The sequence below is a fragment of the Phoenix dactylifera genome, chromosome 2 (genome assembly GCF_009389715.1).
Source record: "Phoenix dactylifera cultivar Barhee BC4 chromosome 2, palm_55x_up_171113_PBpolish2nd_filt_p, whole genome shotgun sequence".
Lineage (NCBI taxonomy): Eukaryota > Viridiplantae > Streptophyta > Magnoliopsida > Arecales > Arecaceae > Phoenix > Phoenix dactylifera.
The window spans coordinates 25,910,217-25,935,898 of NC_052393.1; the positions used below are offsets into that span (position 1 = coordinate 25,910,217).

Consider the following 25,682-nt stretch of genomic DNA (forward strand, 5'->3'; position numbering starts at 1 on the left):
TTGCGTCAAAAAAAGATGGTAATCCATAAACCCTGCAGCCAGAAATTACAAACCATAATAGTATTTCCGATCAATTTGTTTTCTTTTATAATTCTACAAATATTGTTCTCGAGGGAATCAAATCACACTTACGTTTTTTCCTTTAACTTCTCGGGATTTAAATTTCAAACACCATGCATAGATTAAAACCGAGCATCAGCTGTTTTCCGATTTGGTTTCCCACGAGCTCCATGGAGACCCAAGTCAGGAAGCAAACAGAAGACCAGTCTTCCGCCATTGTTTCCACTCCGACACAGCACAAGAGAGCAAGAACATGTTAACCCGACGACGATAAGAACAAGATAAAACAAGAAACAAGCAAAACTGCAAGAAACAAAGAAGAAACCCAACAGTCCCAGTCTCGATAGAGAATTCTACTGCTGCTTCGCCTGGTTCATCCACTGCAGAGCAATCTCGGATCGCGAGGCAGCGGCAAAAGTGGGACTGCTGCTGCTGCTGCTATCAGAAAGCGAGACCATTGCCTTCTGAAGAACGCCGGAGGGAGACGAAGCCAACCTCGTCGGACTCTCTTGGGGGCTCGCCGCTTGACTGCCATGAAAGCCAATGCTCATACAGTTGATAAGCCCACCGCTGCCAGAATCCCTGCAATCATCGGCGACGAACCCCTGCCGTGGAGATGTCGCATTGCTCGTCTGTAGGACCTCACCGAGCGGACCGCCGAGCGGCGAAGCAGGGGCTATCCAGCCCGAGGGGCGAGTCTTAACAAGCGTATCGCCCACGCCGAGGCCCATCTGGATTTGATGATCACCACCTTCCTCAACGCCGGACATGGAGAGCGTGAGGGTCGAGAGTGGAAGCTCCCCGCCAGCGGGAACGGAGGTTAAGTTGCCATTCTTGGTGGTGGCAGCGGCGGGGTTCTCGGTGGACCAGGCATCAATGAAGCTCCTGGGGATTTCCCTATGGTCGCCGATGGTGTCTTCTTCCAGTGAGCAGAAATCAGGATTAAGAAAGGCAGTGTAGCTCGAGTTCAGATGGTCATCATAGCTCTGGAGAATCGGAGTACTGCTGCTACTCAATCCAATCTTCGAATGCATCAGCTCCCACTGCAAGCTTGACTCCATCTCCTCATTATTCCCTTTAATCCAATCCAGGCACCTGGACAGGCAGTAAACATAAACGCCAAGATGTTACACTGGAGCAAATGAACGAGTCCTACAATAAAAAAACGGCTTGCTCTAAAGTCTAAACTAACCTGGGTTCCTTGTTTGGTTCCAACGGTTGGAATGGAAACTTCAACTCATCCTTGGGGAAAAAGACAGAGGACTGGGATGGAAATGGCTTGGAAAGGCTGCTGGTGGTGGTGGCGGCGGCGGTGGCGGTGGCGGTGGTGGCGGCCGCGGCGGTGACGATGGTGGGTGAGTTGGTGGAGACAGCGGTGGGTGGAGGAGCATTGGAGGTGATGGGTTTGGTCTTGCCAACTTCCACAGGCTTTCTTGAACGAGGACGACCCCTGTGCAAGTGGCGCTCGCAGTACTTCTGGTCCGGAGCCGCGTCCCTCGAGCACCTCCACTTCTTCCCGTCCGTCCTCCGGCACCTCCCTGGCTCCGGATCGGTGTTGCCCGAAAACCTCAAGTTAAAGGCCCCAGCAGAACCTCTACCGACCACCACTGTTTCTTATAACAAAGCATAGAGTAAGAGACACTATTTACGAACAATCTTTCAAAGGAGACAAAAAAAAAAAGAGTTAGAGAGAGGACAGACGATTTGGGAGAAGGTGATGAGGAGGAGAGCTCGGGAAGAGGAGGTCGGGTGGGACAGGAACAGAGGCTATGATGTGTTTGTAGATCAGAGCCTGGCGCTGGAGCTCCTGCCACTGCGCCGAAGTAAAAGGAATCGCTCTCAGAGCCGCTGCAGAGGCACTGCCACCGACGCCCATCGCCACACCTGCATCACACCCCACACACACCACCAAAAAACTTATCAGTCTTTCCTCCTGCCTCCATTCCTGTAGCCACTGAATTATTTAATGGAGGCCACCTCCCCCTCCCACAGAAAAGAAGATAAAATTGAACGCAAAAGAGATATATAATGGAGGAGAGGAAGAGGGGTCAAAGTATAAAAGGAAAAAAAAAACACGAAAAGAAAAGAAAACCTGGGGATCTGAAGGGGATGGGAAAAGGCTGCAGAGCTCTTCCACCATCGTATGCATCGTTCAAAAATAAGGTGGGGCCGCTGCCGAGGAACGGAGTCGAAGTTGGAACGCTGCCTCCATCCCTGGTGGTACAAGAAAGGAAGGGAAACCCAGCCGTGCGTATCAGCTTCTGATGAGGAGCAAATGAGATAGAATCCGAACCACAGCCAAAGCCAAGCCCCAGACTCTCTTCATCCTCCTTTCTTTCCCTTTTGTCCCCCAAACCAACTCCAGTTTCCATCACGATGATCCCACTCTGATCCTTATCTCTCTCTACCTCTCTTCTTTTGTTAACTTCTTCTTCTTCTTCTTTCTACCGTAGCCGTTGTGTCTGCAGTTCTAGATCGCGTTTTCCTTCTCTACCAACCCACCTGTCGACGTATCTTCACCTAAGCTCTTGTCTCCGAGAAGAGGCTGAGATGGCTCTCGTCCCCTTGGTTTTGGTCTGCGCTGCTCTCCTGCTTCCTATGCCCCCAACATTCGCAACACTGCACAACTTGGTTAAAGCTGGCTAAAAAGCTACGCTCCCTCCTTCCCCCACTATACCAGCGTAGTACTAACCACCAACTCGCCAACCCTCACACGCTATTCCGCTATTATTGTAGCCCCTATCGTTTCCTCCGTGCCGTCCCCTCCTCACCCTCTAATCCGTACTCAGACTCTACCACCACCCCTATCCTCGACACCCAATCCTCTCCCCTTTAATCACAGATAACCATTTTTTATTATAATAATATTTATGTAAAATATTTTTTTGTTTTTTATATATTAATTAATTAATATATTCTTGAGCATCTATTTGTTCTCATAAAATTAAAATATTAAAAAAATTAAAAAAAATATTTTTTGTAGTTACCATATATAGGCTTGTAACCAGTGATTATGTTTCAATGGAAAGGTTTCCTTAATGACGCAACGTTTATCTCCTCCTTTGGGGACTGCGCCCTAGAAAGGTCTAGGGTCCTCAGTAGCTGCGGCGGGGGGTTCTTTGAAGTGATGGGATAACTAATTGCCTATCCCGATACACCGACCAACAACGTAGTCTAATACTTCGGAGAAATTTTTAAAATAGACGGCTTTGATTCAAGCCAATCTTGTACGGCCCTCGGACCAAGGTCAAACTAGGCAATATGATGATACTAAGACCTAAGTTACTATCCCTACGCAAGTTGCCGGTTATTAACGTCGCAAAGCTCGGTTTATCACATCAAATCACCGCTATTCCGGACAGCTAAAAGCCTAAAGGCGGCTGCCATCAATAATTATTCTAGATAAATTGGAGCTCGGATGGCTCGTCTTTTTATGTTCTTATTCCGGATAATATCAACGATAAAAGAGAAAGGGCCAACCTCCCAAAAGAAAACAAAAAAATGGGAATGGCGTAATAAGGAGGTGGGGTTTGGAGGGATAGCTATTTCCCGAGAAAGGACTAGAGAGGGGAGAATGACGTGGGCGCAGTTGGTATAGCATTGATGAAGGCCTGCTGTGAGCCAGCTGTCTCCCAAAGGCCAAGTCCCTATCACACTCTCTCTCTCATCTCTCTTCTTTTAAATTTGGTTCACAGAACCTTGGTTTGTACTCCACCGCTCTTTTTACTCTCTTCTTCTTGCTCAAACTTTTAAACGCACCGATCACTGGAACTCGTTTTGACACCCTCTCAGTGATAGACGGGTTTCAGCCTTTCCGGACGTCAACTTCTTAGCGTGTCAAATGGGATGGTATGCAGGATGGTGCTTGGACTAGGTAGTAGTATTGCGTTACACTTGTTTTAAAGAAGAGAATTTTTTTTTTTTTTTTTTTGTTGTTGTTGTTGTTGTTGCGATAAAGGAAGCAAGATTCTTTTTGCTTTAACGTTGCCGCTCTCGCACGTCCGTCCATTCGTTCACCTCGAACGGCGAATCGTCCTCCTCTACGTACATTTGTACGTGCTCCAACCCAAAGCAACCAATTTCCCGTGATTCTTAGTACCCGTCGTTAACTATGGTTAGCCCTGGGGAAGGGTTTTATTATTATTATTATTATTCCTTCTTTTTAAGCATTGTTCTTCAGCCTGAAATTTTTAATGCGAAATAGAGAGTTTTTTTTCTTCCCCTCACAACAGTATTAGCATGTTATAAAATATTTTCCTGAAAATGATGGTCAAACTTGCTTTTGCCTTCCTGCTATAACAATAAATCAATCCTTAATATATAAATCTTGGATATATGAATGCAGTCTCTAAAATTAAAAATAAATAATAAAAATTAATTATTTTAAATAAAATTACAAAGAATGCCATCCAATCCAATCATTATGTAGACATTAGTAATCAGATAGAAGCTTAGTTAATTAGTAAGCAACGTCATGTAAGAATGATGTAATGTACAAATTTTTAAATAATGATGATTCACAAATCACAACAATATCCTCACAAAAATTTAAAAATCAGTGTTCCCTCCTTCTACTATTTTGAAAATAATTTATTTGCAGAATTATCTATTTTATATGAATTGATGCTCAAACAGTTCACATAATCATGATGGAAGGAAGATTTTGGCACATGCATCTGTATATATTTTTTTTAATTTTTAGTTATTTCTTCACAGTTAACCTAGCATGCTAGATTGGCCATACTTGCATGAGAATACAAGCATGTAGCTAAGGCTGTTTAAATTCCATGCAATCTGCCTTTTTGATGAAGTTGATTCTATGGCTCCAACTGCTTCAGCCTAGGAAACTAATAGCCAACTCCATCATTTAGGACTCTTTGGTTCACATTAAAAAAAAAATGGTCTTTGGTTTAGTTGGAATCATAAAGTAAAATTTAATGGACTAAATGAGTTCTTACAGTTTACAAACTCTTTATCTTTTTCCTCCTTCCCCTTTCTCTCTCGGTAGAGGATATTCTCCAACCTGTATATTTTTTGCTTTCTCTTGATTTGGCAGAATGTATTCAAGTTAAAGCTATATGAATTGCCGTTTTTAAAAATATATTTATATATTGGGCCTACATTTTTTTTTTTCTCCGGTAAGATCTGTCCCTTCATGTTTTTATTATTATACTTATATTATCATGTAGGACTCTCAGAAAAATTAAAGTGAAAAAAAGAGATGCATGACCAATTGACCATAACGTTTCCATATATGCTGTGTGATGCTTGTCACCTTCATCCACAGATGGCGTGCATGCGTCCGTCCACTTGAATGACTTGACTCCCGTCACGGGGATGGCAATTGGCATCGCAACCACTGGATGGGGGAGCCAAAGGTGTCTCCACTTGGCCAAAAAAAGGGAATCTCAGAGGACGATAGAACATGGCCAAATTAGCTGGTGGATTGTGGAAGGGAGCTACCACCACCAAGGAAACAGCATGAAACGATGATATTATCTACACAAAGTAAGGAGGTAAATCCAGTGGGCCAATCTGGACCGCCCCTTTATTGCACTGCCGACACTGTCGGTCGGATAGGGTTCGATTCGGATGCTCCCTGATTTCGATTACATCAAGAGAGGCCCTATCTTTTAATCATGGCCATCTATGATTGGCAATTCACCGTAGCACATTAGCAGCATGCCGATGGATCGTATATTCATATCGAACCACAGATAGCCGTGGTAATATGCTCTCTGTAATCCAAATCAGGATGGAAGAGGATCCCAATTCGATGGATTTGGATGGCACTGAAAGTGGGTTCAATGGGCTAAGATAGATGAAGAATTGGTACAATTAATGGTTGTGATGGAATAAAATATTCGAGGACACTATCCTTTATGGTGCTATTTTTCCTATGTCAAGATAGGTATGGGCATGGGTCACATCAACTTGCATGTGGCCTTTGTTCGGTCTCCATTGCTCTTCCATAACCGCGGGCCACTCCATGCAAGGACCACTTCATGCGACAAAGCTAGCTATTTGCCAGCTAGGTCTCATCCCTCCGCAAAAGCTAGTGCACTTCTAGGGTAACATGGAAAATCTAGCAGAAAAGAGTTAGGTGGCCAACATATAATATTTTTGTTAAATTCTTATAGGATAGAGCACTAATTAAGAAAGTTACAATCCAGCTATGCAACTTTTGTCCAAGACTTTGGTATTATTGGAGTGCAAGTCAAATGAGCATGCATATGTGATACCTGCGCGCGCAGCACAGGCTTTCGCTCGACCCGCCTATAGAGGGTTGTCACGCTCCAAACCTATCACTTGGGACGACCACATGATATGGTCGCAAGAAGAAGGTGAAATAGGGACTGCTCTATTTCATGTAATCCGGTGGCTCGTGTACCTCAATCTTGCCATGATTCGGTGACTCTTTCTGGCAAAATTCGAAGGAAAAAACTAGGGAAGTGCTTGGGATCGACAATGAAATCTAGCCTATTCTTCGATGGATCTCAAAGGAGGAGGATGGGTGGTCTTAATAAGCAAAATTTCATGAATTTCAATGTTTGGATCGCCCTGAAACCCTAGTCAGAAATGCGATCGTGCTCGGAGAGGAAGAAAACTCCCAACGGGAGGATTCCTCCCTGTTTCCCTGACGTGCAGCGCACGTGTTGAGTTGGGCCCGGCCTCTTTGGGCCGACCCACAAGCCCAACTCCTACGGGCCATTACATTCTCCCTCTCTTAAAATAATTTCGTTCTCGAAATTAACATACTTAAGGCTTTGAGGATACTCAAATCAAATCTCCTTAACTAGGAAATCAAATCAAGTCTACCATTATAAAACCTTTAGAATTAATATTTTTGATCAGATTCAAAATGACCTAACCTACCATACATTCGCTACGCAATTTTGATAAAATCCCACCGAAGTAATATGAGTTCGCTAATTAATTTCCAAAATTTGTCAAACCCCATAGTTCCTAGTGATTTTAAATCCATGCTCTAATACCACTTCTATAACGCCCCGTATGTGCCACATGTGGAATCAGGTAAAAGAAATATATGTTACTTCCCCATATGGTTGGCAGAGAATAGAAGATTTTAATGGTGGGTTGAGAAGAATTTAATCATAAAATCTCAAAAAAGAATGGGATAAGGAAAATCACCTTCCAGTAGGAATCTAATGTCCTATATTTTCAGGATAGATCTGAGAGCTTCGGCAATTGCATCAAAACTATGTTCTTCCCTCCATTCTCATCGTCTTAACTTCAGCATTTGAGGTGTTTGATCAATGGATTTTTTTTTTTATTATTCAGGTATCCAAAAAGGCCCTAATAGAAATTGTCAATGATATAAAAAAAAAGGTAAATATGTGAAAGAAAAACAAATTAAAAACAGAACTAGGGCATCTTTGGGACAATTTTACCACCTGTGATGCTTGGACCCTTTCCATAAACCCAATCGAAACAAAGTCTTAGCTTAGAGTAAATATATTATTTCACCTTGGCCCAATGAGTAATCTTAATTCTGTATTTGGTACCCTTGAAAGCTTTCATGGATAACGCATAGACACATTCTAAGGTAAAGGTTTATTTAAGTTTACGAATTGGACTGGCGAATCTGCCATCTCTAAGTTACGTAAAAACCAAATAAAAATCTATACCAATTCTAACTTAGGAAGTGATCTATAAAAATATAAACCAATCTTGGTTATGAAAACGATTTTGAAGCTGATCCCTCATTGTCAGTAAAACAGCCAACACCGTGGGAAAGTGACAATAAATGTTGGAGATCAATGAGTTACAACCAAGTAATAGCAGCACAAGCTAAATCTCATCTGCCACATTGAACTTAGGGCTCATTTGGTTCGCAGGAAGCATTTTTCCTCCTGAGAATATGGTTCCTGAGAAACAGATTCCTATGAAGAGGATGCCCGGAAAAGTACTTTTGGCATATTTGGTTAACCATGAGAAAGTGACAGATTTTCAGAGTGCTTCTGTTTGGTTGACCATCCATTTTTCTGAAAAAGTTATATGTAATTCCTATTATACTCTTAATAAAAATTAGGTCTTTAATACCTCTTTAATACTGAAGGGCCTTTTTGGAAAAAAAAATAAAAATGAAGTGATTCCCGTCTTACGGAAAAGTAACTTTTCCATGTTTCTCATTGGAAAGACTTTTCCATCAAATGTGGGAATCATATTCCCATGGGAATACAACTTTCTCATCTATTTCCTTTGAAAACTCCAATCAAATAAGAGGCATCTCATTACTTTCCCGTTGACCACACTTTCCTCCCTTCTTTTCTCGCTGTTGTGGACTAAAAGTAGCTGCGTTTCTCTCTAGAGGCATTGTCCGCTTTGGGGGTCGAGAGATGCGGCGTTGAACGACGCACGTATCCGAAGCTCTCCTCACGGCTTTGTCCCACAAAAGGGTCCTCTAAAGAGAAAGAGGGGAGCCCCCATTTAAGGCACAATACTCTTCGTCACACAAGCAGTATGGGACTAAAAGTGTCTCCCCCATCCCCAACACAACCCTCCCTGACGGAGAGTGCTGTGATTCCACCTCGCGGTTTTACAGGGTGCAGGGGGAGGTCCACGCTCACCGCACCAACTGTTGTGGACTAAAAGTAGCTGCTTTTCGCTCCAGAGGTGTTGTCCGCTTTTCTCTCCAAAAGTATTGTCCGCTTTAGGGGTCGAGAGACGCGGCGTTGAACAATGCACGTACCTGGAGACCTCCTCACGGTTTTGTCCCACAAAAGGACCCTCTAAAGAGAAAGAGGGGAGCCTTCCCATTTAAGACACAACACTCTTCGTCACACAAGCAGTATGGGACTGAAGGTGTCCCCCCCATACCCAACACATGCGAACCAAACGAGCCCTTAATTCTTCACCACATTTGAATGTTCACAAATTTATATCTGTTTGTTGTGCATGAATATAATGCTAATTGCTGCGAAGTAACAATGCAAAATGATTTAAAAGATGACTAAGAGACTACCTAAACCACAACAAGATTTGATGAATTAATTATATAATAAACAAAAGTTGTACTCTGTCATGGACATAAATTTGATTTGATTGTCAATGTTTATTATACCAAGGGACATGAGTGAGAGAGACAAATATGCTTCACACGGCAGTAGAAATCTATGAAAGATAGTAGGACACTTCATGCACAAGAGCTTTAGAAATTTGAGCTCAGAAAAACCTACAATCTTATCTAGAAGGTGATTAAATTTCTCAAGGGAGCGTCTGGTTGTCTTGGAAAGAATTCATTAGCCAAACTTGCTCAGAAGAAAGAAAATTTTAGCCAAATAATGGTCCATACTGGTTTCTGGCCATGGATATTATGCCACCAGAAGGTATAACTGAAAATAAGCTTGAAATAAATCAAAATTTCAGCCAGGCAACATAGCTTCAAGCATAATTCATGGGCATTGGTTCACAAAGATTCAGAACTCCTTTTCAGTCTTGTACTTTTTTGAACATATTACAAATCTTTTTTAAAATTGTAAGCCTAATATATAGATAACTAAATCCAGCAAACAGTCATTATTTTCTACATACCTGAAGATGGGGGCGGACTCTCCTAGAAGGCGTGTTTACATATAATCACACAATAATTCAACAATTTGGAAAACTCCAAAGCCTAATGAAGCTGGCATAGACACTGACTATGCTTCACCATCTAAATACACATGCATAAATTAAACTACAAATTCCACATTACAGGGGGAAAGTATCACACATCTCAGCTTAAATAATTTATTTTCTTGGTGTGAATAGCTCATATCTAGCACTTAAAAAGCTACAGTCATTGTAAGATGGTCTTGCGATCTGTTTCAGGGTGTCTTGCTCCAATTGCACAAATAATTACATAAATCATAAGTTTTATGGTTGTACGTACAGAGCCTCGACAGTTCGATTTTAACATAACTTGTGCTTTCAAAATGCACACAAAACCACCTTTCAGACATACCTTCAGTAATAAATCATGTCAAAGTTCGCCAATTTGTTAATATTTGTGCCCCAGACAAGGGATACTTCTGCAGGCCTGGTATAGGGCATAAGGATGAGAGGGTTCGTATTCATTTAGCTAAATCATAATTTAGTGATGCATCTGTTGTTTGATAGATATTATCATGTTATCATAGTTCTTACATCTTCTAGAATCATCATGTTATGTTGCAGTTTAATAATAGGAGAACAAGGGACATTTTACAAGAAACAAATTCCAATCACTATTGCTATTTGGCCAATCAAAATCGATTAGATTCTAAGTTCAAGAATTAGAAAGAATTTAAGAAAGATACGCCATCTCAGTATCGAGCCATTCTATTACTGTATCGGTACGTCCAGTACATAAGCCTCTAAACTCCATACCGGTACCAAACTGTTAGGTATTGTATATCTTATATCTAAGCTTCTTCACTGTCACCTGCCACCATCAACGTGGAGGAAGAGCAAAATGCCATTATTTAGTGTACAGCCTTCACAAAACTGCACAGGCACGCAAGACTCTGCAAATATTCGGTAATCCAAAAGAGGGATAAGAGAAAGAGATAAGATTCTCTTTGTAAAGATACGTGAGCAGAATTCTAATGGGAGATGGAGATAAAAAGTGGTAAGGAGAAGTATATCCGGGATTAGCACCCCGAATAGTCTGATTTTAAATTTATATTACTTTTTTTCATGCTTGCTTTTTGAAATATAACCAAAATATTTGGAACTAAAATTTATGAAAATTATTTATGCATACTTACATTTATATTTAAATTAAATATTATGCATGCTCTATATTAAAAAATAAATTTAAAAATTGTGGATCAAGCATGAAGTATTTTACTTGAGCATAATCATGAGCATTAAAAGAATTATGGTCACTGTATGTCTGATTAAACTAGTATTGAAATGGATTAAATGATTACTTTCTAATCTTATTATGATCCAGGTCTAGCCAACTGTACTAATTATTGGGCATACATTCAAAAACTAGTTTCTTTTAGATCTAGGTGGACAGGGCTTCTTGCTATTAGAGCTAATACCTTTCAAGCCTAGCCAGCTGAGATTGATTGATAACATATGCTAATCATAGGTATATCATATTGTTAGGAGCTAATCTCTTTGGCCTTGTTATGGGACTAATTGTGGTTGTGTGAATTAGAGTTAATTCCTTTTGAGCCTAGCCAATTGAGATTGATCGTTGGCACATGCTGATCGATAGCATGTTTTGTACTCAAGAGCTAGTCTCTTTCAGGTTTGTCATGGGATTGATCGCGGCCATGGTCACTAAGATTGGAAGAGAAAAAAAGTTGTAATTGCTTTGAAAATTTAATAAAAAGAGGGTTTAATTTTTTTTCAAAGCAAGCATTTAAAATTAATTTTTATGATAGTACTTTGAAAGGTGAATTTTTAAGTTGTCAAATATTTGCATATTGATTGTGGATTTTTTTTCTGAAATTTTACCATGTTAGTTTCTATTACACTTAATCATGATATATGGCACTTGTTTGAACATTTTTATAAATATATATGCTTGATCCAACCAGAAGTGCAGTTATTATTTACTGGGTTGTTAGCTCACTTGCCTTTGCCTTATATTTTTACCGGATATTGATGAGTAGCTCAAACAGGATTACGCGCTGAGCATCGAAGGATTATGGTTTAGCTAGTTGTCCCTCGACGAGTAAATTTATATCAAAAATTTATTGTATGATTTTGGAGGAAAATTTATTTAATTGAAACTTTTAGATGATTTATCATTCTCTACTCCTTGCTTTGATGTATATTTTTTTGTAAATTAATTAATTTATATAGGCCTTGCATCTTATAAGCTAAACCCAATAGGATGTGTAGCCATCTATCAAGGTGCATGACATCGTATTAAAATTCAAATGTTGTCCTTCTCCACCTTTCCATGGCAAGATAGTTGGATGTAAATGGGTTTGTAAAGTGAAGTAGAAATCTGATGGAAGTATTGAATGGTTTCAAAGTTCTCTTGGTGGCCAAAGGGTACCAACAATACGCGGATATTGACTTTGATGAAACATTCCATCCGGTTGTGAACATAAATCATTAGATTGGTACTTAGTCTAACTATGTCAAAACAATGTCCAATTAAGTAGTTAGACTTAAGAATGTCTTCCTTCTTCTTTTTTTTTTTGGTAACAAAAGAATGTCCCTCTTACCACAAACATAACATATTTTATTTGTATTTTTATTTTATTTATTTTTGTTTGAGGCTTAAATTGATTATATTTATCCTTTATAAATTTCTTATTTTTGTTTCTCTCTACCAAATTTACCTTATATTGAAAATCATTGGACAATTTATCCTTTTCTCTATACTTTTCTTCTTTTTGAAGCGAACAATTAAATCACTCATAGCCAACAAATCTCTTTTATGTTTTAATGAAAAGGCAAAAGATTTTCACTTAAGGGGTAGTTTGTCAGTAACTACAACCTAGAAATTTCTAATCAAGATTAATTCCTTTTTGAGTCATATCATGAACCAAAGCTTTCAGTTCATGAGTTTGTTGCACTACTAATTTTTCATCTATCATTTTATAGTATAGTAACTCTCCTACAATGTATTTTTCCAAACCTTCATCTTCTCTACCATTTTTTTGTTCTGGTGCAACCCGTAACTCATGTGCAGTGGAAGTAGTACAATTTATATCAGAAAGAGCAGATAAAATTCTACCATAACAAATAAAATTCTTTTTTATATCTGATTATGTGCGGGTGGTAGTAGCAGTTGTTGAATCTCCAGTGATAGAGGTGATGATACTCTTATTAAGATTAAAGTTTTCAATAACTAAATATAATCCTGAAAAGGCCAGCCAATAGCACATCTGGCATTGCCAGCAACTAAAATTTTGTCCAAAGAATTTTTCTAAATTTGCAGAGGTATAATCATCTAAGGATGACATAAGCAAAGTAGTAAAAAAAACAGAATTCTACTCTAAAATTGTTGGAAAATCTATCTACTAAAACATTATAAATCTCTTTTATATGACTTTTTTGTTTTATCTTTAATATTTAATTAATGTCTTTCTATACATACTGAATAAATAAATTAAGTTTTGATGTTATTCAGTTTGAGGTACGCTACAAAAGGCACTTACTTTAGAGTAGAATTTATTCTGTCTAAGTGCAAATAGTTGATAGCGGTCTACTTCCAAAATACTAGGAACTGCTTCGTGTTTTCCTTGAAGTGGACTCTAATGAAGGAGAATCAGGGTCGAACTGGAACTAGCCAAATTCAGATGTGTTGAAAATCAACAAAACTGATTGAAGCAATCTTTCTCAATCCTCTTATATGTGGACACAATCTTCTTCTCAAATATTTAATGGGTGTACTAGAGTTCATTCACTTAGTACTCTCAATTTTTTTCTCTAATTTTGGTATTATTCAGATGAAAGGAGATGTTGTTCTGATGGATGGAAAGTACAGTTCCTTTCCTAGTTATAGATGTCAAAGGGTGAGTATGATTAGATGCTTAAGTATCTTTCTTTTTTTTTTGCTTAAACGCTTAAGTATCTTTTCGTTGAATGTATCTCTTCTATTCAGGCTATGACTCGAGATGGGCTGGTTATTCAGGCCAAGCATGTCTTTCGGGAGGCCAATGGGGCCACTGACTGGGTGGCTTCTTTTGTTGCCCATCACTCCGGTGTACACCTTTGGGTGGGCGAGGTGGAGTTGCCTATTGCTCTACGAAATATATTGTTTTTTGACTTTTTTAGCTGTATCCGTACAAGCTTGGTATGATACTTCCGTTTTAGCACCAAAAAAAAAAAAATTGCATCTCTTCACATAATCCATCCATTCATCAAGGGTTATGTCCCTTGGGATCACCATTAGATCAGATGCATCTTTTTGTGAAAACGTATCTCTTCATTTACGGAAGTCTTCTACAGAGTCCGTTTGCAAAGCATCCTATCGCATGTCTTTTGAGAAGAGAAAGCATCTCTATGCTTTTAGGCTCAACAATCTATGTGGGCACATGTATATCTTCCTTCGGTGGGAATATGGCACAGAGGTGGAGTATCCTATGGTTGCTTCCATTGTTGCTGAACCACAATGGCTTTGGATATCCTCTGTGATTTGGTAATTTCATCCATTCTTTATCCTCTCTTATTCTGTGATAAAATTGGTGCCATGTATCTCACTGCAAATTTTGGATTTCACAGTCGAAATTAACATGTCGAGGTTTATGTCTGTTTTGTTCACTAATTGGTGAAGAAGGGATCGGTGTGTTTCCTTCATCTCTAATGATGCTCAGATTGCAGATGTCATGACAAAGGGTCTTCTACCAACTAGATTCAGGTTGTTGAGAAGCAAGCAAACCATCCTCTCGCTGCCAAAAAGCTTAAGGAGAGGGTGTTAAAGATCAGGATAAACAAGTGGCTGGTTGATTTTGTTATTTTGGAGAAAGTTAAATTTTAATATTTTCTGTTGTAATTAATGAATGTAAAGATAAACTCGATATATAGGTAACTGAACTCAGTATAAATATTAACCAACACAAGTCATTTAGATATCAAGGAAAGAGGGTTTCCAAATCAGAATTCTTTCACTGATAAGATAAAAACAAAATTACATGTTACTCCATAATGCCTCCACATGAACACAATTACCCAATGACAAGCCTTGTAGCTATACGTTCATTACAAAAATAAATATCATGATACAAGACAGTAATTGCAGCTGTAATTTTAACATTTCTTTGATTAGAGTTCTCACCACAGTCTAATACTCCTTTTAGTTAGAACTTATCCACTATATTTAAAAGGCCCATGAATAAAAATAACGACATATATATATTATTAATTAACAAGAAATATTAATTGCCTCAAGAGTCCCTTTTTTTTTTTTTAAGTAATCACGTTCATCCCCGTGCAGCAACTAGGTGCAGGTGCAGTGAACTTGCTCAACTTTTGTAAACTATAATATGGAATAATTAATGGAACAATTAACGAATCATAGCGAGAAAATCCCAAGCAAGAAATAATAAAAACAAACTACATTGCAAATGAATAGTGTCTGATACAAGGTGTACAGTCTTTATGCGTGATTGGGAGCAAAAAGAAGGCAAAAAAGAAAACAAGGAAAAAAGAAAAAAAAAAGAAGGCAACCAAAGCAACACTCCATAGAATTAACGAGGTCGGTCACATAACCAGATTCTCTGAATTTCCCAAGAGGCCCAAACCCACCGGATTCCTGTGCCTCAGAAGGATCCGCAGCTGAGCCCTTTGACACTCTAGATTAGACCCCAAGTGCACCCTCCCCTCCTTAGAAGAGCCATGAACCCGAACAACCCTAGGGAACTCCACAAACCCCTTGATCCCTCTCTTGATGTGAGGATTCTCCGGTTCCCTACGCTGCTGACTTGGCTGGCTGGCTGGTCCAGTTGATCCCACCGTGCCACCATTGTTCTCACTGAAGCTCTCAGCATTCTCACATGGACCTCTCTGGATTGATGGAACAGTATTAAGCTTTAACTCACCTTCCTCCTGATCCCCTTTCTTTGGCATCTCTCTCTTGCCCTGGATCGCTGCCATCTCCTGAAGCTTCTCCTCCATCAGCAACCTGGCCTCTGAGAGCTTCATCTGCACCCTCTCCTCCCGCCACACCTCGGCAATCCTCAGCATCCTCCTCTCCTCGTCGATATCCCTCAGCACCCGGTCCACCTCCTCCTTCTTCCTCGCAAGCTCCCCCTCGAGCCTCCTGCACAGGCCATGCGCCGCCTCCCTTGCCTTCCTCTCCTCCGTCAGCTCTCTCGCCATCGCCTTGTTGAGCGACTCCACCTTCCGCCGCATCCGCCGCTCGAACTCCAGCTCAGCCTTCAGCTCCTCAATCTGATCTTGCGCGAGTTCGAGCTCGGAAGGAGTCCGGTCGCAGTCCATTGGCCTGAGCAAAGCGGCGAGATCGAGTTCGGAGGCCAGGATCAGTCGAAGATAAGGAGAGATGCAGCTGGAGGAGTGGAGGTGGAGAGTGGAATCATTGCAGCACTCGGCGTAGTGTGGATTGTCGTAAAGCTTCCAGGTTGGTAAGGTGCTGATGATGGGTCCGGCGACCGGAGAATTTCTGAGGTTTATTAAGGATCCTTCCATCTTCTCCGCAACTGTTTGCTTAGCTTCTTTTCCCCTGGGGGATGATTGCTTCGCTTCTTTTCGGCCTTGAGATTATTATTTTTTTTTAGATCACTTCTTTTGGAGCAAGGAGGAAAAGAGCAAGGTCATTCCACCCAACAATAAGGTGGGTTGGTGGCAAAAGGGAGGGGAAGGGCCATCACATGCACCTTCCACCCTTTCATATCATCATGGCTGTCATTGCTTTCTTTATTTCCAAGCATGGCTGCATCTCTTTTAGAGATATTGACCTTTAATCTCTGGCTGCCGGTCATGGCGAAGCTGGCTGCAGGCTGGGTCATATGTTATCCAAGGCATAGCCCTTTGGAGCTTCTGTTGATTTATAGGTTATTGTGGTTATCGAGTACGTGCTACCTTGAAGCCTTCACAGTCTCGATATGATCTTTTATAGCCTTGCACATGATCGAAATATTTTTTTATTTTGGATGGGGATTACGTGCACTTTCTTTCTTTTTCTTTTAGGAAAGGGTTACTTGCAATTGGGACTACTACGGCATCATGCTGTCAATCCAAATGAATCATATCATGTACATTTGATATGCTTACAATATATCACGCATTTATGTGTGGCTGACTCTTTAATATTCCCTCTATATTTTGCAGCTCCATGCATTCGAGCCTAGGGGTAAGTGGGTAACATCATAATGCTACCACCTTGGTTTTCCTTTAACAAATTCATGTGATTCAACGTTTAGCACAAAAAAGTAGTAGAATTTTAGAATGGATAAATGTGCTTGTGGGAATAGATCTAAGATATGATTCAGGTCAGATCTAAGTTGGCAGCTGGCACTGGACCCTTGCGGCCCTAAAAATGAATGTTCTGGAGCCCATAGAATATGGCAAGTAGGATTTTTTAAGAAACACAACAGCATTTCTTAGGAGGATGGGAGTTGTATCTTTCATGCCAAAGAAGGATAGTCTTCTTTCTTCGCATGAACCCATCTTCATCGGCTGAGCTATAAATTAAGCTGTAGCTTGAACCAATGTGAAAATAAACCAGGTTTATACCTACTTTAAGGCATGTCTAAATGTCTGATTCTAACAAAGATTCACGGACTAGTCCCACAAAGCGGGTCAAGATCTGAAGTCCACTAGGAGGCTTGCCAAGTGCACCAGGTCAACTGGTCGGCAGCCGGGGCGTGGAATTGGATGAGTCCAATCAGGGAATTGCAGGCTAAGGATAAGGAACCGATGTTAGGAAAGATGTTGCCATCACAGGGACTATCACATGCAGGAATCTTCAAGCTATCTATTTGCTTTTTTTATTTATCCTTGTGTTTAAGTTGCTTTTATTTGCTCACGAGGGAGAACAAAGATAAAAAGGCTAAGGGACCACCTGGACAAGGATAAATTGAGTTTATCCCGTTTATCCCGGGATAACTTCAGGCAGAAAAAAAACTGATCAGTCTCATGCAGATTCCCGTGCCATGCTCCACGAAGGAGGCCAAGGCCGACGCCATCTGTGCCACGCTCGACCACTGCGACGTCTCTTCCGTGGGGTTTTTGTTCCGACAAGACCCATCTCCATCGCCTGGAGGCTATCATCACCAGCGTCGCCACCATCGCCACGGCCAGGACTTGAATCCAAACACTCACAAGGATGGAGAAGGAGAGCAGAGTGGACTCACCTCAAGCGGATTCAAAAGAAAGTCCGCCTCGTAGATCTAGATCCAATCTGCCTTAATGAAGCTGCCGTGGATTCGGGTTTCAACCGAACCCAATCAAACCTGCAGACACAAACCCGATCCATTTGGGTTAAGATAGCTTGTCACGTCATCAAGCCATGTAACCTACCATGTCATCCGCCACATCAATAGAGTCATCACGCCTGGCTAGCTACGAGTACCATATAAAATGTCACATCAGCAGAGACAAGCTATCAGACTCAGTCGGTTGCCACATTAGCCCGCCACATCAGTGATCCACCTCAGTGCTAGAACCTTGTCAGCAAGCCATGTCAGCATCTGGAGTTGACTGGTATGGCTTGGTTGCATTGACCAGACCCGTCCGAACTAGTTTGATTCTTTTGACCGCTCAGTTCACACATTATTTTTGAACCGATTCAGGTCGATTCTCTACATTTTCAAGTGTCTTCTTTTCATTTTTGTTCTTCATTTGCCCTGATCCTGCCTCTATAATTGCTTTTTTCCTTCTATTTTCCAATTCATCATCGCATACCGGCAACTATGAATAAATTTGATGCCCCTTTGTCTATTTTTATCGCTTTCAATGGATCCAGAGATCAACTGGCTCTATTGGCATACAAAACAACCAATTTTTCCAAGCTTAATGACTCAAGTTTGGAAACCAAATGGGGACAACAAGATGATGGCAATTGGATCAAACCATAGTATAACTTATAAGCTGCAAATAGGTATGCACACATGTACCTCATTTGAATTGAATATTTATTAAACTAACCACTTGTGGATGATTTCAAATGCATGAGATCTAGCTTTCACAGCTTACGACTTCTCTAGAATTTGAGAACTAGATCTATCCAAGCATGAAGGCAGCTTTAGCCGAGTAGCAAAGCCCTAGATCCATCAAGGCTCAGTAATGGTTCTTGGAGACCAACCTCTTAATAACTCCTTGAGATCGACCTCTAAGGACTCCGGAAGACCCATCTCTAATGACTTCTTGAGACTGATCTATAAATGACTCATGAAGACCGACCTCCTAACAACTCCTTGGGACCGACTTTTAATGGCTCATAAAGACCGACCTCTAATAGCTCCTTGAGACCAACTTATAATGGTATGTAGAGACTTACCTCTTAACAACTCCTTAAGACCAACCTTTAACGGCTCCTTAAGATCGACCTATAACAGCTCATGGAGACTAACCACGCCTCCTTGAAACTGACCTATAATGGCTCTTAGAGATTGACTTCCTAATGTCTTCTTGAGACCAATCTATTGTGGCTCTTGGATACTGACCTCCTAATAGCCCCTTAAGATCAACCTATAACGGCTCCTGAAGATCGACCTCCCAATGGCCCCTTGAGATTGACTAATAATGGCTTCTAAAGATCGTTCTCTTAACGGCTCTCTGAGACCAACCTAATAATGGCTCTTCGAGGCCAACATAATGCTCCTAAAGATGACCTCAGGCAATGATGACTAAAGGAGGACCCATCCACCTAAGATTGAGAAAATGGGGGCAAGGGTCTAACAATTGATCTTTAGGCCATAACATCTCCCAAGTCGACCATAGAGGACCGTGACCTTAGCGATACAACTTCAAAACTTAGACAAGTTCTTTACTCAATTGTAAGTATTAAAGAAGATTTAGTTCTTCCTATTGATTGAATTCTCATATAAAGAAAAGATCAGGATCTCTCCAGGCATGAAAACATCTCCGGCCAACTGAGAGGGCAAAGGAGAAAGTAAGCTAACAACAGCTTCTAGAGACCGGCCTGATATCAACTGTTGGAAACCAACCTCACTCGATTATAGCTCTGGCCGACCTAGAGAGCAAAGTCAAAGATAGGTCGACCTTGCACAACAATAGCTCTTAAAGGCGACCTAAAGAAGAAAAACCTAATATACCAAACTTCAAGATGTCACGACATCTAAAGGATGAGCAGAGATTGCGACCTTTACAAGCTGACCTCAAGCAATAATAGCTTGCAGAAAGCCGACCTAGCCTCCCAGCTTAAGACTTCCAAAGGCTAGACCGAGGGGCAAGGGTCAAAGAGCCGACCTCAACGACTTTTTGGTTAAAGAACCGACCTCAGCGGCTCTCACGTCGAAAAGGTGACCTCAACGACTCTCAATACAAAAAGCTAAGCCCAATAGCTCCCAAAACAAGAAGATCTCAATGGCTAAGATCAACCAAAGATCTAGATGGCTAATCACATTCCCGACCTGATAAGATACCACATGTCTCATCATACAAACTACCAGCCTTTCTGCATTTCAAATAAATTCACCCAAAACAACCCGCTAAAAATTTACGGTTACTACCTAAAGTTATCATAACCTAAACATGTGAGCTACGACTTGAAAAATAAGCGGAATAAGGCAGATCATACTTGACCTATCGGTGTACCTGTCTACTTTCTTAACCCGAGCTAAAGGAATGGCTCGGCATGGAAGTGAGAGGCATGTGATGTGGCCAAAAGCAGCCTATCACAAGTTGACACATAGTATAGCAAAGATCTGTTTCAATTGGACTTATATTTCTAAGCTAAACTAGATAAGAAAAGCCAAGAGATAGCTTTTCACTTGTTTCAAAATTCTAAAGAGTCTTAACTTCAATAGGACAAGGACTCCCCATCTATAAAAGGAAGGTCAGGATACCATGTACTCATCATGAGATTATTCTATCTTACTCTTAGGTCAGATCCGGCAACCTCCTTTGCCCTTCTTTCCGTGTAACCAAGTTGATTGGTGCTCTCCAGTTCTTCACCATCATCCGACCAAATTTTGGTGGCAACAAACATGAGAAAACACACACACACACACACACACACACACACTCACGTACATTTCATAAATATTCTACATTGAAGGGAAAGTTTAAGCTATAAATACTCCTCTTAATTATTTAAGCTGCTAACTGCGTGATATCATGGAAAGTTTCTTTCCCTTCATTCTATTGTTCGCGGGTAGGTGTGGAAGCCTTTCCGAAGGGGAAGAATGGAGGAACTCACGGACCCAAATCTAGTAATGTATGAACATGAAGATGCTGCTATATATGGAGGAAGAGATATTGAGAGTGGGGCTTGTTGGGCTTCTATGCACCCAAGAAGTTCCTCCCTTATGGCCATTTATTGCTCAAGCACTGCAGACGCTGTCGAGAGTGGATGAGCAACTCCCTACTCCCACCAGACCGCCTTCCACCAATGAACCTACCTTGGAATTAAAAGTGATTTCGGAGTGGAATTTGCATGTGATCAAAGATCATCATGGCAGACTGGTAGCGGCGGACAATCGGCGTACTCCTAGCTCGACTATCATTAAGGCGTAGCTTCGGGCAGCATGGAAGGATCTCTCCTATGCGAGGAGGGTACTTGGTGCAAATAGGATACTCCTCGAGAAGGATTCATCTATAGTAATCGATTGGATACGGAGAGTGGATCAATATGGGAACGGCCACCCACCGATTCGCGAGACTCGCAAACTGGTCAGGAGGATGTTATCTTTTCAAGCAGCATATGTGTATCGGAAGGTGAACAGAGCGGTAGACTAGGTTGCCTCCTATGTTGCTCGGCACTCCGAAAAAGTTACCCAGACTTGTGCCGATGAGCTTTCTTCTTACTTGTATCATTTTATTTCTTTTGACTTAGTAGGCTGTACGCACATAAGAGCTATATGAAATACCGTTTTTACTACTTAAAAAAAAAGACGATTTCAGAAAATCAATTTTCTTTCAGTTCCATGGCCAGTGTCCCAAACAGCTCTGTCTGTCCGCTGTGATGGTTTCCCGGACGGTTTGCAAGCGGCAACACTCAAAATACTAAGCCATGTCCGGCATTGTAGTGGTCGTATGCTGGATGTCAACTTGGGAGCAATGCACAAACAATTCCTTATTTGTTCTCCTCTTCTTTGTGAAAAAAAGCTGCACTTCTTTCTACAGTCAAAATAATAATTTTATAAAAGGAGAAAGTATTTCATAATAAATTGAACAGCATTTTTTTAATTTTCTTTTACATCTTACAGAACAAATTGATGCGTTTCACCTTCTTGGGATTTCCAGCTTCATATTTCTTTGACTGATGTGAATATGAACACCTTTATCATATAAAGATATATAAAAAGAAAACAGAAAACCTCCAAAAGTATGGTACCTAAAGAATGAATCCTGCGCATGACTTCAAAGCTGCGTCCCTGTTCAAATGTGTCACTTATGCTTCCTGTTTGGTAAATTCCCTGCCACAATTAATGTTGTGCCTTAGGTCTCAGTTTGCCCAATGTGGCGTTCTTGGGATGCCAAAGTGCTTGCAGAAGATATTTGAGCTGGATAAGGCAGGACAGGGGAAGCAAAAAAAAAAAAAAAATCACCGATGGCTGTCATTAATGGTAGTGGTAGATGTGCTAGTGGCACAGCCATGAGGTTCTTGTCACCTACAGGCTCTTGGCGTACATGTTTAATGGAAATCTTTGCATCCATTGACAGTGGGACAACAGAGATATGATGCAGACGTAAGCACCAGCCGAAGGCTGTGGCCGCACTTTGGGATTGTTAGTAGTAGTACTCTGTTATATATCTCCTAACCTGAAAACATACAGAAATTTTGGAAAGTTTCTGGGCAGAAAACTTTATGTTTAAATTTTGGTGACCAAATATTTGTCAGTTGATGACTGATCCATTTTTATAAGTTGTTAGGTTGGTGAATTTTTGAAGGTCTTGTTCCTTGCTTGATTATGAGTCCAAATCCCTGTTCATTTATTGCAAGCATGTCACTCCTTTTTTCTATTTTATTAAGGAACGGTGGGGATACCACCAAAAACTTTTCTATGTTTTAGAAGCAGTAACTTCATATTCATTTACCAATTTTAAAAAAAATGCGGAAAATTATTCACACATAAATCATTCTTCTTTGACATGTATCCATGATGAAAGATGCAATTAGTTCTGCGTTGGAAGAGATATTAGAGCTTTCATCCAGGAAAATCTTGGTGATCATTCACAAATCTTGAACCTTGACTACCATTTTTAATGTATGAATGAGGAACTTTCAGGATCTCAAAACATGAAAGAGGTTATGTCAGATATACTAGTTTTGAAGAATATCAGCTCCCCCGTATTTGGAAAAAAGGAATGAGAGAATATAGCATACTTTTGACTTTGATCATGCTTTGGGAAAGAAAAATAATAATATAATATAACCATAAGATAATGATTAGTCTAATTAATTGTAGCAACATAGGACCTAATCTTAAAAGATTAACTGAAAGATGTTACCTAGGTTCTTTGTCTTTGTATAAATATCTAATATCTACCCAGCATATAGGCAATGTGGGATTATTAATCACACATCCGCACAGGTCCTCATATATGTATTTGTAATAATTTAAAATCTCATCCAAAATGGCAATCTGAAATGTATTATTTAAGTTCTTTGGTTATGTATAAGCACTTAAGATCTACCTAGTATATAAACTGATGTGGGACTTAATATATGCCTGCATAGGTCCTCACTCCCCAAGTTTAAATTATGATATCCTCGCCAAGCTAAGGATCCACATTCATTCAAATCCAATCATAAGTACTGTAAATTTAATTACAAATATTATGATCAACCTATGGTTAACCCAAATGGGCTTCTGATGTAGTGTTCTCTAGTCCACATAGGTCATTGGCCAGGTCCACGCTAATTCTATTTGCAACAACTCCGAGTTTCATTCGAAAAGGTTAGCTGGAAGATATTATTTGAATTTCTTAGCCCTGTACAAATATCCATGATATACCTAGTTTATAGTTGATATGAGACTAAACACATGCTCGTACAAGTCCTTATATATATATATATATATATATATATATATATATATATGAGCTTAGCCCATTCCCATGTAGGTTAGGGGATACGAGCACTTTTGGAGACGTTCATGATGGATATCATAATATTTGTGATTAAATCTCTAATATTTGTGAATGAATTTAGACCCTTAGCCTTAGCCTAGAAAGGATTTCAAGATTTAAACGAAGAGAGTGTGTGAAGATCCATGCTAGCATATATTTAGTCCCACATCGGCTAAGTAGATCTTAGACATTTATATAAGGTCAAAAAATCCAAGTAACACCTTCTAGTGGTTATTACAACAATTATCTTTCCTATTATAATTAATTTACATTTTCTTTTTAGTATGTGATAAAGAAACTAAGGCATCTTGTGAAAAAGATGATGAGAGATAAAGCAGTCATTACCTATATTTTTAAGTTGGAGGGACAGGGTATGCGTCAAGGCCACATGGATTTTCCTTCCTGGCTTATACACAAGATTGTATGCGTAAAAAGAAATATATAGAGTGAGAATTAATATTTATATTTTTTTCAAAAATATTCGATCAGTATAGTCATGTATCTTATTGTTATTTTCCTTGCCACCTCTCTTTTTTATCATTCTTGTAAAGCATTGGGCATATATAACATAACCACAATTTTCATGAAAATTACTATAATGATCCGTTATACCAAAATATATCACTTTGCAAGCCGTACCATACCAGTAGGATACCAAGACTCTATATGCTCTCTATATGAAACAAATGGTATTGAAATAGGTACTGTACCTCATATTGGTATATATACTCAACCAGTTCATTTCATATACCAATAGTTCAAATCTTGCTTACTAACAATGAATTGCACTTACTGCCCTCTAAACTATATCTCAAGGAAAGAAGAGGCTAGCGTTTAGACTAACAATGAGAAAAAGATAAACAGTAATCTCTTAGGAATTAATGTCCTAAAGTTCTAACACCATATGTTGTTGTAATTCATTCAAGAACATCAGATAATATTTCGATGGGTGAACTGCAGAAAAAGGCTGACAGATTCCTTCGTTGTGCATAGAGTGGTGGTGGCTAGTTGTTTGCTTGCGTCAAACGAAAGGGGAGCCGACAGGTGGATTGTGCGTATTGCTATGATTGGGTGCATGTCTGAGGAGGAGGCCACTGCCACCTACAAAGTATTCGTAAGCGCAAGGAGAGGAGGAGAGGAGTTGGATGCCATTCTCTGGTGATAAATCCTACTCTCCATCTTTAAGGAGGTATCCACGTATCAGCACACTTTTGATGATTGATGGTGGAAACCGTGCACTCCCCACATTGGAAGTCATCTCTGTTGAGAAAAACAGTAGGTTTTTTGGCATCCTGGGTCCGCTTCTTGGACTCAGTTTGCACCAAGTAAAGCCCCCTCCACCAACAATAGATATCACAGATATATCATTTTGCACTGGAAGGTCCAAGCTCAAGATCTCTAGTAGTGCCTCCAAGGATATGCCATCTGGTCTCAACTTTGCCTTTTTTTAAAATAATGCAGCCAAGAATCTATAGAGATGAGAGCTCTTGAAACATGGATTAGGCCTGATTAAGTGGGGTCAGGAAATGAGGACAAAGTGGGAGACTACTAGAGTTTTCTAGCCAGCAGAAGTTCAAGATAAGCAGGAGTTAGTGGATGCACTGTTAGACCAAAAAGTAGACACAATCCAATATTCAAAAGTAGTGCTCCTAGAGAATGAGGTTCTTCTGTTTTCTGTAGAATTATTTTGTTGCAGAATCAACTAAAATTTCCATTGTTGATTTGAAAACTACCTGAATGACTATTTTGGTGATGCCAAAGGAAAGGCTCACCTCACCTCTTCCATGATTGGTGTGATGCAATAATGCATGAACCGTGTTAGGCATAAAGCTCACATGTAGATCAATGGCAGAGAAATTCTTTTCATTAAAAAAACAGAAAGATGAATAGTAGAGTTGTAGGTGAGGGCTAGAGATGCCAATTCCTTAGAATAGAAGGTGAGATTT

The 25,682-nt window shown here is 40.2% G+C and overlaps 2 protein-coding genes across 3 annotated transcripts; both read right to left on the reverse strand.

The window, feature by feature from the left end:
* Positions 1-2,839, reverse strand: LOC103722922 (growth-regulating factor 7-like). 2 transcript variants are annotated; one of them, XM_008813655.4, is made up of 4 exons: positions 2,153-2,839; positions 1,762-1,944; positions 1,253-1,673; positions 1-1,155 (listed from the first exon to the last, which is right to left on the reverse strand). In XM_008813655.4, the coding sequence occupies exons 1-4, from the start codon at positions 2,430-2,432 to the stop codon at positions 414-416; spliced, it is 1,626 nt and encodes a 541-aa protein (XP_008811877.2). In that variant the 5' UTR covers positions 2,433-2,839; the 3' UTR covers positions 1-413. The 2 variants fall into 2 exon arrangements, with proteins under 2 accessions (XP_008811877.2, XP_008811878.2); XM_008813656.4 differs by having other exon boundaries at positions 1,253-1,667; positions 2,153-2,836.
* Positions 2,840-15,059: 12,220 nt separating this feature from the next.
* On the reverse strand, positions 15,060-16,599 carry LOC103722928 (protein BRANCHLESS TRICHOME). Its single transcript, XM_008813663.4, has one exon. The coding sequence runs from the start codon at positions 16,162-16,164 to the stop codon at positions 15,220-15,222; it is 945 nt and encodes a 314-aa protein (XP_008811885.2). The 5' UTR covers positions 16,165-16,599; the 3' UTR covers positions 15,060-15,219.
* Between the last annotated feature and the right edge of the window lie 9,083 nt (positions 16,600-25,682).

Bases quoted from the DNA above. Each gene is read 5' to 3' on its own strand.
- LOC103722922 (XM_008813655.4), bottom strand. From the start codon at position 2,432: ATGGAAACTGGAGTTGGTTTGGGGGACAAAAGGGAAAGAAAGGAGGAT. The intron at 1,945-2,152 runs GTTTTCTTTTCT...GGTGTGATGCAG, and splicing joins CATCCCCTTCAGATCCCCAG to GTGTGGCGATGGGCGTCGGT. The intron at 1,674-1,761 runs GTCTGTCCTCTC...CTTTGTTATAAG, and splicing joins TCATCACCTTCTCCCAAATC to AAACAGTGGTGGTCGGTAGA.
- LOC103722928 (XM_008813663.4), bottom strand. From the start codon at position 16,164: ATGGAAGGATCCTTAATAAACCTCAGAAATTCTCCGGTCGCCGGACCC.